The 17322-nt window shown below is 40.2% G+C and overlaps 1 protein-coding gene across 1 annotated transcript in view; it reads right to left on the reverse strand.

Moving 5' to 3' along the window:
* Positions 1-7251: 7251 nt before the first annotated feature.
* Positions 7252-17322, reverse strand: part of eif2b3 (eukaryotic translation initiation factor 2B, subunit 3 gamma) — a 57380-nt gene continuing 47309 nt past the window's right edge. Inside the window, exons 11-12 of the mRNA XM_017718423.2 lie at positions 13719-13822; positions 7252-7432 (exon numbers count right to left, since the gene is read on the reverse strand). Of these exons, the coding sequence (XP_017573912.1) occupies positions 7380-7432; positions 13719-13822 (157 nt within the window). The 3' untranslated portion in view covers positions 7252-7379. The remainder of the gene's footprint in view (positions 7433-13718; positions 13823-17322) is intronic.

A 17322-nucleotide genomic window follows, 5' to 3' on the forward strand; every position in this document is an offset into this window, starting at 1 on the left:
AATTTGCTTTTAAATGTATCTTAGTAGGATGGTTTTATGTACTACTTAGTTAATTCTAGCTATTATAGTGCTCCCTATAATGGCACAGCATATGATTAAATTCTGCAGACGTGTCAGGGATGCACAGCCATGGTTACAGTTGCTAAGCAACTATGGCAGAATCAGTATTTAGGGGTGGGATTAAATGAAAGGTGTGCTACGATTGGTTTACAAAAAGCTTGTTCTGCAAAATGGCAATTTTTCAAGAGAAGGAAAAACTTGCTTAACTTTTCTTAACTCGATGTAAGTTAATAGAAAACATTTGCTTTCAAGCAATTTGGATGATTTCTGGTCTATTCATTATAAAACGTTCACACAATGTAAAGAGCAAGAGAGTTTTCTCTCACTTCAGATTTACAAAAATAAAAAGTAGTATATTTTACTTGTAGTGTATAGGTAGTGGAGAAAATCTCAAAAAATCTAAACAATTCAATATAGATCCTTGGAATAAAGTATTTAAATACAGTAATGTATTACAGTACCTGATTACTAGTACTACTTTTGATTACTACTAAGTAAGACCTGTCTGCTATAGTGATAGCAGTATCCTGTTTAAAGAGGAATTCCTGAAGGGCTGAAATGGGGAATAAGAGTACATATGACATGTTTGGACACCCCTAGTCAAAGTGCATGTTTTGTTGATTTTCTAAATGAAAGTAGGTTAAAATATCCTCTACAGAGAACATACTTCTGCATATTTAATGCACAGTTACTGTTTATTTGCTGAATTTAACATATTGGAAGAATGTGGCCTCAGCATGTTAAACTCAGCATACAAACAGAAATGAAGCATTAAACTTTGAGGAAAACTTTCTCTGTAGAGGATTTTCACTTAAAAAAAATCAACAATACATGGAATTTGAGCAGAAGTGATCAATGTTTTGCATGCCACTACAGTAGGAAAATGAATTAAATCCCCAGAAGAAAAAGATCTAAAAGGACTAATGTCCTGTCACACTTTAAATTAATTTCTTCAGTAACTTCATATTTAAATGAATCTATATGAACAATATGAAACACTATCATTTTGATAGTTTTGAGAGATTGCTTTGTAACCCCTTAAAATCCCAGGCATATTATTCAGTAACTACTAATCTGAATTAAGATTAGGAATTGTGCCAGTGTGTTGTAACAATGTGTTCAGAATAAAGCCCAGTTGTGTGCGAACTGACAGAGCCTGACTATTTTGACTAGTAAAAAACAAACAAAAAAAGAAACAGCACAGGGTGACACTGCTGTCCTGCTAACATGCAGGAATTGTTTGTTGAATGTTTACAAAGCTTAAAATATTCTTAGGCCTCAGAGCACATTGTGGCACTGTGATGTGTACATGTTGGCATTGTGAGGGTCCATCAGTCCCAAAAGGAAAAGACTTGCCACCCACAGACACAGATAAGATTAATTATGATAATATATTTCTTTCCCCCTTTGTCATCGTAATGAATGGCCCCCCAAACTTTTCTTGAGGCGTCTTTGTTTGTGGTCCTTTAACAGTGGTATTGTTGGGGGGCAGAGTGAGCAGGTGGCAAGAAATCAGAGCCTTTAGTTTTCTTCGTTCCTTTAAGAGGAATATATAAATATGTGCACAGTACGCATATATGAGTATAGACAAAGAGGGCAACTCTGTCTTTTATGGAAGTGTCAAAAAGAATTTGAATATCAGTGTATCTGCAAAATAGACTAATGATAATAATAATCTTGAGGCAAGTTATAGTCTGTTTATTACACATATCAGACAGGTGTTAGATTAACTATAATGGGAATAAACCAAAAAGAATTTCTGAAAATGATCCTTGCCCAGGAACCCAACGTTGCAGTTTTAATGTATTTATTTTGACAGATTATCTTTGACAAACTAGACAGGAGTCCAACCATGAAACACATTAATAACATCAATCACCTATAGGGATGCTATATATACATTAATGTAAAAAGACTTTATACTTGGTTGCCTCATACTGAATGTTGAATGTTACATTATATATATATATATATATATATATGTATATATATGTATGTATAGAGCAAGCCATGAAGCAATGAATATAAAAGTAATGAAAAATAACGAACCACAGAAAATGAATGACTACATAATCTTTGTTCAATTTCAAATCTAACCAACTCTAACTTTCCTTTCTGAATTTTTATTTTAATGATTTTTAGTCATATTGTGCATGAAAAAGTATGTCACAAATACAGAAGGTTTATTCTTATGTGAAATGGGAATTATGATGCTCATTTTCCAGTTAAATTGTAAAAGAAATTGCATTAAAATCATCTGCTTGAATAATTGTAAATATATAAATATCATTAAATGTAAAGATGTTTTCATTGGTAGTGTTACAGAAACATAAAATACCATAGAAAAACAGTGAAATGTCAATTTTTTTATACAGTTTGACATTAAAGCTAAAGTGGAAGCAAACTGTATTTTATGGAAGATCAGATTTTAGTCATTTTGTCAGTGGTGTTATAACTACAGATTACGTTTTACATTTGAATGACATAACATTTGTACCTTGTTTGCTACTGCTAAGAAAGTACTGGAATGGGAGCAGTTATCCAGTTAGTTTATAAAGAGACAGGAATTGTGCTCTGAAAAAAATCATGATCAGTAAATCCATAGAAAACACAGGACTGATATAAACCATTGTCATTTACAAGATATATCAGTAAACAGGGGGCGTTCGTCTCATTGCAGCACTGCAGCAGTCACCCGAGCTGAACAACAGCTTAAACAGCGTTTGTGTGTTTGGGTCTATTGTGTGGTGGTTTGTGTGTTCATTTCAAAGCTGAGCAGCAGCTCGCATGTCTTTGAGGTTATACGCCTTTACAGGCCACACAGCCTGCATACTGTCTTTGTCCGATGGTAAGAAAGTACTAATTGTTAAGTGTGTGTGTGTTGGAGGTGGGCGTGAAGGGCGTTTCGAAGGGAGGCTTGCGGGGGACGCGGCATCTCAAAAGGCGGCGGAGAAAGAGAGGAAATTCGTTTGGGCCTCGAGAACACAGAAGACAAATTGAGGAAGTGTTCTGTTAATGTGCAGGGGTCAGCCGCAAACACACAGGTTTTCTGCCACTTGGGTGGCCCGGCTGTCTCACACCCTGAACCACACTCAGCCCTGGAGCCTAGCATCACCCGCCCCCCTACTAACCACACACACACACTCATGTATACCACCCACCCCAAAAAACCCCACACTACACACACAGGATCCCTCACAGCAAAGGCGTTAGCCACTGTCGTTTGGTCAATTAGGCCGCCCCTCTTTTCAGCATGGTGGCATCCCTCTCTCAGCCTGGTGGTGAAGATATCTGGACCTGCTCCATGTTCATATTTATATGACATTGGCTGATTTATGACACCTCAAACATTCACAAGTGCCACTGCACTTACAGCACTTAACTGCCATTCACACTCATTTTGCCACAGGCCTATTCCATCTGCTTTAAGAGCAGGCAAGCTGCAGGCCTTTGCTGACGGGGACACTCAAGGGGCTCCCATATCTTTTCTGTTTCATGTTCTGAATATTATTCTTCATGGTGAATCTTGAAAATATCTGTCTGATTGTTGTAAAAATTCACAGATAACAATGCAAGAAGGGAATCGGAATATGAGAAGATAACCAAAAGCATGTTCTACTTGAATATGTTCAACTATCTTACATGTTACATTTTACCCCGTGTTATGTTGTACCCTTTGCTCCCCTGTGTCAAAAATGCATTTGGTTTAATAACAATGGAATACAAGAAAAATATAAACAACAGCTGAGGTCCTGCTTAGACCCAACCTGTGGCATAATTTTAGCTGGCATGGACAGTACAAAAGGTCACAAGCCAAGGGAAAGAAAATCTTCAAAACTGTCTCCGTGGTGACTGAATAGGAGTTCCTGTCATTCTGTAGATCCTATGATATGAAAAAAGTACACAGCACTTTTGGGAATAACAGAGTTTTGGACATTTTTTAATTTGCAAAAACTGCATGGACCCTGCATTACTCAAATCTACATTGTGAAGCCAGTGTTCATTACTGGCCTCCATTTTACAGTCTTTTTAGCATGATAAACTTTACATCAACATTTTAGGTGGATATATTCTCTATGATGTTGACTGAAATGTTTAATGGATACCTGGAATGTTGTGAATGCTTTCATCTTCTCATTTCCCTTAATGTGTATGTGGTCTCTTAGAAAACCTTGAAGAGCAAGCATCGTTTTGACATTTGTGTCTTTTCGTACAAGCAAGAGGGCTGGCTAGCTAGCAGCTACCTTCCTGGTGTCGGTCAGAAATCGTCAAGCTTACTGCGTCTGCACACATTTTAGGTTTATTGACTTCTCGGTCACATCACTGTCTTTGCAGTGCATTAGGCTGTGCCTGCAGCATGCGTACATTTTATTGTTAGATTTTATACATCAGGTCATAAAAGCAAAGCACATCTAGATCAAATATTGCCCATTTATAGTACAACCCTATGGCTTGTACTGTTAAGTAGCAAATCAATATCATAGCAGATCATGCAAGTGATCTGATTCTAGTAGGACTATCTCTTCCTCTATTCTCTGTCATCCTGGGCTGGAAGCTCCCCAGAGGCGGAAAGCCAGGTCTGATATATGAGCTGCTTGCTGACATCTGAACTCAAGCCCTGGAAAACACAAGCATCTGTCACGTTGGGCCCAGAGGGTGGGGACTGACACTGAGCACAGCCCCGGTGAAACTCCAAGCCTGATAGCCACAGGGATTCCTTCTCCAGGACGTTCTGTCTAAATATACAGACCTTACTCGCTCGAGTGACCTCCCTCTGCCTGGAGGTCCGGCAGGGAGAGGGACAGAGGGCACAACTTCCCATTAGCTATCACACAAACAAAAAAACAACACATGGTGCATGTTAGCTGCTAACAGGACAAGGCGTTTGGAAGAGGCCATGGACGAAAGGGTTTGATTATGAGGTCTGGATTTAGTTTTTTTTGGCTAGTGAAAGAAGCACTGGCCCAACAAACATCAACAAATGCAATGATGTGCCATAGCCATTTGTGACTGACCTATCCATACCCCACAAATGCATTCTTTTGTAGCTTTTTTGTTCAGACAAGATAAAACCTAAACAAAACCCATCAAACCCAAGTTGTATCTGTCCTCTTGTTAGAATGGCTAAATATAAAGTGTTAATAATTACAAATCATTTTAATTTGGATGCAACGCATGACATTATTAGGACAGCTTCAGCATAGTATTCTTGTTGTAAGCTAATGTTATTATAAAATTCGTTGTCGTTTCCAACATGCCTAAATAAAAAGACCAGCTCAGAACTGGAAACTCAAGGAACTATAAGGACTCTAACACTATAGTGTTGAATAATTCGGGTATTTTGCTTTAGTTTGAATTGGATTTTTCTCAATGATCTGTAAAGCCTGTGCAACCTCCCAATGGTTACTATGAAAGAACACATTTGTGGGTGGGGCATGGATAAGTCAATTGCTGGGAGTCTCTTGAATGCTCTCCCCATTCACACTGGTTCATTTCCTTTATCAATTCTTTTTCTAATCCATCAAAAACAACTGGCGACATTTGAATGTAGGTGTTTCTCGGAGAACGCTGGGTCAGCGTGCCACAGTCCTTAGGGCCAATGATCTGGCTCCCTTGGGACAACAAATTGGTCCGTTAATCTAAGTTGATTTTTTACCAGCAAGGCTGATGAACTGTCAAAGACATTGGAAGAGTTGGAAAGAGCCCAGCAAGAGGGAGGACGAAAGGCAAAGCAATGTGCTCAGAAATACTCTGATTAGTTTATGGATTTAAAGAGAGACAGGATAAAGTCAGAGGAAGAGGAGCGATGTAATGGGTAATTACTTCAGCATGTCCAAAAATAAAAGCTGTGAAGCTTGAGGGAGGTGAAGGCCAGGAAGACAAAGAGCTCATGAGCATTTCACTGGTGACACTAAATGACTCGGATTTGGCCGTGGAAGCAGTGAGAAGTGAGAAATCAGTCAGAATGGCTTCCGGAGTCTCTGCATCCTTGCAGACTAAGAGAACTTCAGGCCTATAATTTAGGAGATGAATGAGCAAAGGAACGTCATAAATCTTTGACAGCAAGCAGAGAAAAATCTTTAAGACGATTCCTTTCTACTATCTTCCGAGCGAAGAGAGCGAGGGAGAGAAAGAGACTGAGTGAGACTAGTAGTTAGGCTCTCACTGGGTGGTCCATTGCTCCGCCTTTTTGTGTACAAATAAAGTTAACCCTATTGTGGTTATCTGTTTCTTCTGACAGCAGGGCACGCAGTCTCACTCATGGTGGTCATGGAGAGGACCACTGAGAACCCCACGGGTGAAACACCACCAACAGCTCTCTAAAGCCAGCACTGCACCACCAACAATTACTGTTTTAAAGATCACCTCCAAGCAGCACTGTGTGGTCATTATAATGCAACCAACAGTCCCTGTAAAACATGCTTAGATGCTACTAAATACTGGGTACTACTAGTACAGCTCTGGTGCCTTGCAACTATCAGCAACAAACCCAAAAAATACATTAAATACTTTTAAGAGGTTTCTATTTAGCATGCAAGTTGCATATTATTGGCTGTTCACATGGCTTGTCGCAATAAATAATGCAAATTTTAGTGTTACCACACTGTCAACTGTTGCAATTACTGTTAATTTGCTGAATTTCACAAATTTGGGGAAAAATTTGAACATGAAATCTTGCATGTGCAAGTCATGGTACATTAAATATGTTTTGTTGTATATGTTGAATTGACATATGTGGGCTTGTTCGATGCAGATATGGCAAATTATTTTCCCTTAGAAAAATCAACAAAACATTTATCCAGGGATGTTCAAACTTTTTTCAACTGTATGTTTGCCATGGAAGATGCAATCTTACATTCCACCAATTAGCACTGTGCAAACTGTATGCCTAAATCCATTCCATTCCATTATTTGTTAGCAGCATTAGCGTCGTATCTTTGGTGCAAAGCTTAAGAAACTTAGGACAACAAACTGATCTTGACTGATCAATCAAATAGATCTGGAGGAATGGTCAGGGGTGTAAATTTGCTTTTTCACCACACTGTAGTTTCAAATGACACCAACTGTTTCAATGTTTTATCAGCAAAAAAAAAACCCATCAAGGTGCAGGAACTTGAAAGAAATCACGTTGCTGACACAGAATGATCCAACAGACGAAAATGCTCAGAACAAACTGACAGCAGGAACAGGTGAGATAAATAAATTCATGTTTATTGGGACAAATTCAGTACAAAATGATCATGTTCAAGGAGGTGTCCAAGAGGGAAGATATTCCATCTGGTTTTGGTGGCAGCTTGATCAGGTCCCCCCTGCAGGTTCTAGATCTCCATGAGTTGATCTGATCCAACAATGACTTCATTGGTTCTTTCAGCTGCAAGAAAAAAAAAAAAAACACTCAGAAAGAGTTGGCAGGCGCCGAGACGTGTCGTGGGGAGATGACTGGGACTGCCAGACACATTTCAAGTGAGAAGATTTTTATCAGTGGCTGACAAGTGAATTTGATTCAAATGTTCAAATCATTTTCACATGATTAAAATATATTACACTGACACTATTTTGACTTTTGGTTTATTTATGTTCGGCAACAAAAGTAAATAGTATTTTATTCATGTGGATATGTACGTATTTGAGTCAAGCAATTTCGATGTATTACTTTTTTCAGGCCATCTTCCATCTTCTATGGTTTGAGATGAGCTTTGCCAAAGGCTCTGACTAACTTGAGACCATATTTACTTTGTAGCCAAGCACATGCTTGCAAATAGTGGTTAAAAAAAAAGCTTGTTTTTCAGGGTCACTCAATTAAGTGAAGCAAAATGTTGACTCTAGCATGCTTTCCCTGTGTTTTCAATCAAAGTGAAGAAAACATGTCTTTGGAGGTCTCCTCGTACTTCTATAAAGTTTATCTCTGCTGCGTACCACTGTGTAAAGTCCATTCTTTCACATATTGATGAGGAAAATGGACCTGGCCTGATAGCCAAGGCCACTATTTATAAATAGTCTCAGCTGGGCAGACGGATATGCAGGAAGGCCAATATCCTTCTGCAGAGAAACGCGGCGACTCCAAGCTAAACCTTAGAGAAGCAGATTAATGCTGCGTATAAAGACATATTTCAGTGAGAAGGAATCCGCGCAAAGGAGCGGCTTTAGCGCTCTGCGTTTGGCGGAGAGGCAAATTGAGCATGCCACGGCAGGAGAATGGAGGGCATCCAAGCCTGAGGGAAGAGAACAAGAAAGATAGAGAGAGTAAAAGAAGAAACAAGGTGGACAAGAGTCTTGACAGTGTGTGTCATCAGCCTCAGCACCACCTGTGAGGATCCGACATCAGACAGCAAGCCATGGAAAGCCCGGGTGGTCTTGCTTGTGCTCTCTCTCTCGTGCTCTCTCTCTCTCTCACACACACACACACTTGTTTTTATACAAAGTAAGAACATAAAGGATCATTTGTCCTATGTTTATTATATAAATGAAGTACTAGAGCCATTACCAGCCAAACTGGTTGATTTTAACTAGCCATTTTTCTGCAAACTCTAAGCTCACATTGTGTAGGCTAAATAAACATATGAAATACACAAGCACATTTCCAATACTTTGTATTAGTCAAAGTCACAACATAAATAACACTGCTCTTTAAAGGGCCAAAGTGGCATTTTAAATTGTAATCAAAAATAAGTAGCCTTCTTAAATAATATGAGTCAAAGTGCCACATAGAAAGCAAAAAGCATCTGGCTATTAAGCACAATGAGCCATCCAGAATTACGCAACATTTACCGCAATATAGATGTGGCAGCAGCATTGAAATACAGCACAAGTGGACTTACCCGGCTTATGTTATTTAGGCCATAAATTGACAACACAGACTGATTGTCAATCACATGTTTGGAGCAACAACTGGACTGTGCATCCCTAGTAAGCATCTATATGTAATAATATGCCATATGTGTTATATATGTGTAAATACCTACATGTAAAATTACCTCTATGCATATAGATGCTGTCAGAACAAAACAGAATCATCAGAAATAGTAATATTATAGTACCTTTACCTGTTTTTTTTATTTTATTCCTACTTATAATGGGAGTATATAATGGGGGGGCGCAAAACATTAAATGTGTGTGTGTGTGTGTGTGTGTGTGTGTGTATGTATACACAAACTGCTCAAAAAAATAAAGGGAACACTCAAATAACACATCCTAGATCTGAATGAATGAAATATTCTCATTGAATACTTTGTTCTGTACAAAGTTGAATGTGCTGACAACAAAATCACACAAAAATCATCAGTGGAAATCAAATGTATTAACCAATGGAGGCCTGGATTTGGAGTCACACACAAAATTAAAGTGGAAATACACACTACAGGCTGATCCAACTTTGATGCAATGTCCTTAAAACAAGTCAAAATGAGGCTCAGTATTGTGTGTGGCCTCCACGTGCCTGTATGACCTCCCTACAACGCCTGGGCATGCTCCTGATGAGGTGGCGGATGGTCTCCTGAGGGATCTCCTCCCAGACCTGGACTAAAGCATCAGCCAACTCCTGGACAGTCTGTAGTGCAACGTGACGTTGGTGGATGGAGAGAGACATGATGTCCCAGATGTGCTCAATCGGATTCAGGTCTGGGGAACGGGCGGGCCAGTCCATAGCTTCAATGCCTTCATCTTGCAGGAACTGCTGACACACTCCAGCCACATGAGGTCTAGCATTGTCCTGCTTTAGGAGGAACCCAGGGCCAACCGCACCAGCATATGATCTCACAAGGGGTCTGAGGATCTCATCTCTGTACCTAATGGCAGTCAGACTACCTCTGGCGAGCACATGGAGGGCTGTGCGACCCCAAATGCCACCCCACACCATTACTCCACTACTGCCACCCTCCTACGTCCAGGAGTTGGCAACTTTGTACAGAACAAAGTATTCAATGAGAATATTTCATTCATTCAGATCTAGGATGTGTTATTTGAGTGTTCCCTTTATTTTTTTTGAGCAGTGTATACACACACACACTTAATGTTTGGCGCCCCCCCCCCCCCCCCCCCAAAACATGTTGTGTAGAAGTGTTTGTTGTCCTACATCATCATAAAATTGTCTTGAAAATCTACAAAAAAAAACCATACTTACACACATACTTGACAGGGGAAATGAACTGTAATACTTTTACCAGTCATACCCCAGAGGGTTTCGCCTTATGCAGCGAAGTTCTGCTGAGACACTTTATGGGATGCCTATTGCTGCACTACAGCTAACACATGCTAACAGGCGGTCAGGGTAAACAGCACAGAAATAGCATGCAGAGTACATGCATGAGTGAGTGAGTGTGTGAGTGTGTGTGTGTGTGTGTGTGTGTGTGTGTGTGTGTGTGTGTGTGTGTGTGTGTGTGTGAGAGAGTGGTCAGGTTTAAGTGTGGGGCTGATGGACACCGACTGCATGGGACCACCTTAGTAGAGCTACTATACATTCTATAGGCTTCTAGAGTGCTCCAATCACTCAACAGCTAGTTAAAAAGGCTTACCAGTGTGATATGCTTAGTGGTGCTGTTAACATTGAAGCCACCACTGCTGAGTGCAAAAACTCCACATGGAAGGTAACCACGGCTGCTCAGAGAGAAATAACAGGGGCCTATGTTACCCGGCAAATGCTTGCAGACAAATAATGTCTGATTATGACTGTTGTTTTCAATGCCTGCAATGCTTAACATGAACAGCTCTTTGCTAATACTTTGGGTACATTTTAATACATTTAGTGAAGAGCATGTTTTTTTGCCTAATTAATGATTTGACAATTTTCCAAACTATTGTTAAAAGCACATACTAAAACTCTTTTGGCTCAAAAGTGGTTTAAACAGATGACAGGTTTGAGTGATGATGAGTGCAGACATCACACTGTTCACAAAATAACACTTTGTCAGTTGTTCCTACTGTTTTTCCAAAGAAAACATGCTTATTTATTAAAAAAAAAGCATCTCCAATCTTTTGACAGGCAGTGTACATCTTAAAATATTCAGTGGACTGCCTTTGTATCTTTGGGTCTCTTACAGAACATTCGTTACTGATTATGTCAGTAAAGACTGCACTCAACTGGTTATTCTGGTGATTGAGTAAATAAAAGTTTTGTTTTAAAAAGCTGATTCATAGATAAATCGCCAAAATCACAATTAATAGCCAATTAATAAAATGGCCAACTAAATAGGAACTACTAATGCATAGCTTCCAAACATTATGAAATGCTGAAAAAAGAAACTAGCCTTACATAAAACACTGTGGAAAAAAAGCTCTACAAATGGATGCGACAATCAGGCTCTCTTTGCTACTGTAATAGAGAGCAAAGGATAATTTAAAATAAGCATTATTGCGAGCTAATCACTGCTGACCCATCAAGAAAATGAATTTGTTGATTTACTTTTAAACTGAACAATCTAATTCATTGTGATAGCTGTTGTCTCTTTGTATCTTTGAGCCATATTTCAGTGCTCGATATTATTTAGTTTTAGCAGACTGCGCTCTCAACCCGACCAAAGAGAAAATATGGAGCAAAACATCAAAAGACAGACACAACGTTTCATTGAGACTTTAGGCACATAAAAAAAAACAGTGATCTGGCACTTTGATGGGTCGGTTTCTTTGCTTCTGAATTAAACATCTTATTCTGCCTGTAAAGTTTGCGGAGGGTGGGTGTCGTGCCCTGCAGTTATTATATGCAATACTTTTTTTTTTTAATAATAGGTTATATTAACCTCTGCTCTGAGTTTCTCAGGGGTAAGTCTGAACTGTGGTCGCTCGTGTGTGTGCGAGTGTGTGTGTGTGTGTATGCCCTGCTTGGGGAAGTACAGGGGTCTAGCTTGTAATTTGGGATTTCTGGGAGCACTTCAATAAGCCCCAGTCTTTTGGGAGGTTATGGCTGACTAATCGGGTCCAGCTCACAAGTGACTATGGAAAAGGAAAGAAAGAGGGGAAATGTTGCAGTTTGGGAGCAAAAGCGGGGGGGGCAGTGTGCCTGTGTGTTTGTGTGAGTGTGGGGGGTTGTTGAGGCAGCAACACCCCGTTGTTCAGTCAATTAGGCCAGGCAGCCCCTGGACATCTTAAGGCCGCCTTAGGCACCGTCATTGATGGCGAGGTTAGAGACCAAGCACGGACCACCCGGAATACAACACACACACACACATACACACACACACATGACGCACACGCACCCCAACCTCACAGTGTGATCTAAGACTGAAGGGATTAGGAATATTAAAAAAATAAAGCTCAATTGTACACACAAGCTTAGGTTTTAATACACTATTAAAATAGATTAAAAGACAAGCCACACACACACCAGCTGAAAAAGGAAGACATGACTGTGCAAGTGCACATAAACACAAAAGGCTGGACTTGATATGCATACAATGGGGCTGCAAAGTTCAGTAAGTGTATGCATTTTAAGGATGCCCTGAACAGCAATTTACAGACTTTAAATATTTGTGGGTTTTTTTCAGGAAGTTCTTGACAGCTCATTCTCAGAATTACCCTTAAAAAATAATAGTCAGGATGAAGCCAGGCTGTTTGCTTTAGAATAAGGGTTCTCTACCTTTTCAACCACAAAGCCCGCTTATTTATCAAGAAAGCACAAACATCAGGGGAAGTATATTTTATTTCTAGAAGCAAGGAGCAAAAAATTGATAAAGCTGACTTTGTGCACTGTTTCTGAAAAGCTTATATAAATTAGAAAACAATGCATTGTATTTTTCTTCTTAAGTACATTTATTTATTGATTTAAGTGAACTCTCAGGCCACTGGCCCACCTGCTTTTAGTACTGGCCTGAGGACCACCAAAGGGTGCTCTGAGGACCAGTGGCTGTGAAACCCTGCTTTGGAAGGTATGGTTCAAATACATCTTTTAAGCGTAACGTAGATGCTAAGATGGTAACAAATTAGAAATACCATTTTATTTATCACCAACATGGTTTTAGTTTGCTTTAGCCAATTGCTTCACTTTATTTGGATAGTTTGCCATTTCTTGTACTGTGGAAAGTGGAGGAACTACTACTACATGTGAGGCAGACATGTAAGCTGAGCAGAACTCAGTCTAAAGAGAGTGGAGGGCCCATCTGAAAGCAAGGAGGACCACCCTAGAAGCCACTCATTAGGTACCCCACATGGCTGGTTCAGCCGGACATCCTTGACCCAGTACCAAGTTCAGAGGACATATTGCAAGGCAACAAGGCCGCTAAAACTGATCATTTCACCCTGTAGAACTCCCCAGAACTTCATCCCCGCACCAGACAGAAGCGACCACATTTGCAGCAGCGCTGGTGTTCACCTAACCACTAACCACAACAAGCAGGCTTGAGGTTCTGAGCTCCCTGGATTTAGTGTCACCCTCCCCAGAGACTAGTGGGACTCAGGTAAGTATCATTATATTTATATATTCGATATGACCCATCAAACTTGTTGTGGTTGGTATACTCACCTCTCACTATAAATTTTGGACTGCATTTTTCTTAGCGTAATTTAAAGAACTCCCAAATATTATTTCTCATGTATCTCTGCACTTTTAGTCTGAATGGAAATGTGGAAAACTGAATACTAAATACAGTATACCAACGTAACAAACAAATATTCAAGTATTCAAATTGTCTTAGGTAAAGTATGTTCGGTGTCAAACAGCATTTACTCACCCTCCGCTTCGATGCGCTGACCACTCCCCACCAGACAATACTTGAGGTCTGCACCTCGTCCAATCACGGCGTTGTTACAGATTACACTACCCTGGATATTACACCTGCAGAAAGTGGACATAGCAGAGAGCTTTGCATCTGTCTCAGTCTATAAACATAGAGAATATGAAGACAGACATACAATTTACCTACTAGATATTACACAGTAGTAGTATATACATAGTAGTTTAAAAATGTAATTACAATGCTATTACAATCTCTATTACAAAGAAAGTTTCAATCTGCCATTGAGCAAAAATCTGGCATCTAACGAAACAAGAAATATATGGATAATATGTACAGGTGTATATGGTCCCTGTCCAAAGAAGAAAGCATCTCCATTTTTTAAAATTCATGAGCTGTGCTTTACATTGAAAATTAAAATTAAAATTTGTAAATGACTGGACCAAGAGAAAAGCTCCAAAATTGCTTGGAAAACAATCTCTTTATATTAACTTGCACTGAAAGTAAACAATGTTTAGGCCTTCTCTGGTAAAGTTGCCATTTGGAAATACTTGATTTAATATTAGAAACACCTGTACAGCTACTAATTCACGCAATTATCTAAATCAGCCAATTGTGCGGCAATAGCGCTGTGGCATAAAATCATGCTATAGCCAGCAGCTTCAGATAATGTTTAACCATCACATTAACCACCAGAACAGGGAAAAATGTGATCTCAGGGATTGTTGGTGCCAAACAGGCAGTTTTTATAACTCCTTATCTCCTGGGATTTCCATAACAGTCTCATGCATTTACTCAGAATGGTGCAATAAAGAAAAAACATCCAGTGAGCAGCAGTTTTGCAGATGAAAATGCTTTGTTCATGACAGAGGTCAACAGAGAATGGCCAGATTGGTCTGAAAGAATGGCTACAGTAACTCAGATTGTAACTCTATGTAACTAATGAACAGAAACTGCACAACACGTCAAACCCTGAGGTGGATGGGCTACAACAGCAGAAGACCACGTGTCAGCCAAGAACAGACAGCTGAGGCTGCAGGGAGCACAGGCCCAAGAAAACTGGACAGTTGATATAGTCTGGTCTGATGAGTCTTGATTTCTGCTGAGGTAAACTAATGGTATGGTCAGAATTTGATCATGCCAACAGCATGAATCAATTAACCCATAATGCCTTGTGTCAACAGTCCAGGCTGTTGGAAATATAATGGTATGGGGAACTTTTTCTGGACACACTTTGTCCTGGTGGCTTACCAATTAACCATTACTTGAATGTCACAGCCTATTTGAGTATTGCTGTCCCTGCATAGCCACAATTAACTTACTTATAACTTACTAATAGCTGCCTCCAGCATGATAATGGACCAGAATCTATAAGGTCCAACATCTTGTGGAATTCATGACACAAGCAACGCATGCTGTTTTGAGAGCAAAAGACAAAAATGGCGATACAAGGTTTTATTCTGAAAGCAGCCAAATATACAATATATTGCCAAAAGTATTCACCCATCTGCTTTCACATGCATATGAACTTGAGTGACATCCCATTCTTAATCCATAGGGTTTAATATGATGTTAGCACACCCTTTGCAGCTATAACAGCTTCAACTATTCTGGGAAGGCTTTCCACAAGGTTAAGATCTGTGTTTATGGGAATTTTTGACCATTTTTCCAGAAGCGCATTTGTGAGGTCAGACACTGATAAGATAATCCTTTATTAGTCCCACAGCGGGGAAATTCACATGATGATGAGAAGGCTTGGCTAGTGGTCTCCGCACTAATTCATCCCAAACTATCAAACTAACTAACAGGAAGGGACCATCCCCAAACTGTTTCCACAAAGTTGGGAGCATGAAATTGTCCAAAATTTCTTGGTCTGCTGAAGCATTAAGATTTCCATTCACTGGAACTAAGGGGCCGAGCCCAACTCCTAAAAAACAACCCCACACCATAATACCCCTCCACCAAACTTCACAGTTGGCACAATACAGTCAGACAAGTCCGTTCTCCTGGCAACCGCCAAACCCAGACTCATTCAGATTGCCAGATGGAGAAGCATGATTTGTCACTCCAGAGAACACGTCTCCACTGCTCTAGAGTCCAGTGGTGGCATTTTACACCATTGCATTCAACACATTGCATTGCACTGGGTGATGTAAGGCTTGGATGCAGCTGCATCTGCTCCATGGACCTCTCTACGCACTGTTCTTGAGCTGATCTGAAGGCCACATCAAGTTTGGAGGTCTGTAGTGATTGCCTCTGCAGAAAGTTGGCGACCTCTGTGCTCAGCATCCGCTGACCCCACTTTGTCATTTTACGTGGCCTACCACTTCGTGGCTGAGTTGCTGTCATGCCCAATCGCTTCCACTTTTTTTATAATATCACTGACAGTTGACTGTGGAATATTTAGTAGTGAGATAATTTCATGACTGGAATTGTTTCACAGGTGACATCCTATAACAGTACCACACTGGGATTCACTGAGCTCCTGAAAGTGAGCAATTCTTTCACAAATGTTTGCAAAAGCAGTCTGCATTCCTAGGTGTTTGGTTTTATACAACTGTGGCCATGGAAGTGATTGGAACACCTGCATTCAATGATTTGGATGGGTGAGTGAAATTTAATGTTCAAGCGAATAAACTTTATTGTTTTTTGCAAATATTCACTCATTCTGAATTTGATGGCTGCAACACATTCCAAAGAAGTTGGGACAGGGGCAACAAAAACTGTTTGGAACATTCCACAGGTGAACAGGTTAACTGGAAACAGGTGAGTGTCATGATTGGGTATAAAGGGAGCATCCGTGAAAGGCTCAGTCGTTCACAAGCAAGGATGGGGTGAGGTTCACCACTTTGTGAACAACTGCGTGAGCAAATAGACCAACAGTTTAAGAACAACGTTTCTCAATGTGCAATTGCAAGGAATTTAGGGATTTCATCATCTACAGTCCATAATATCATCAAAGGATTCAGAGAATCTGGAGAAATCTCTGCAAGTAAGCAGGAAGGCAGAAAACTAACACTAATTGCCCGTGAACTTTGATCCCTCAGGCGGCACTGCATTAAAAACCAACATCATTCTGTAACGTATATTACCACATGGGCTCAGGAACACTTCAAAAAAACCATTGTCAGTGAACACAGTTCGCTGCTCCATCTACAAGAGCAAGTTAAAACTATGCAAAGCGAAAGCCATATATCAACAACACCCAGAAACGCTGCCGACTTCTCTGGGCCCGAGCTCATCTGAGATGGACTGACACAAAGGGGAAAAGTGTCCTGTGGTCTGACGAGTCCACATTTCAAATTATTTTGGAAATCATGGACGTAGTGTTCTCCAGGCCAAAGAGGAAAAGGACTGTCCGGATTGTTATCAGCACAAAGTTCAAAAGCCAGCATCTCTGATGGTATGGGGGTGTGTTAGTGCCCATGGCATGGGTAACTTACACATCTGTGAAGGCACCATTAATGCTGAAAGGTACATACAGGTTTTAGAACAACATATGCTGCCATCTAAGCAGCGTCTTTTTCGGGGACGTCCCTGCTTATTTCAGCAAGACAATGCCAAGTCACATTCTGCACGTGTTACAACAGCGTGGCTTCAT

Source organism: Pygocentrus nattereri, chromosome 2, assembly GCF_015220715.1.
Source record: "Pygocentrus nattereri isolate fPygNat1 chromosome 2, fPygNat1.pri, whole genome shotgun sequence".
Taxonomy (NCBI): Eukaryota; Metazoa; Chordata; class Actinopteri; order Characiformes; family Serrasalmidae; genus Pygocentrus; species Pygocentrus nattereri.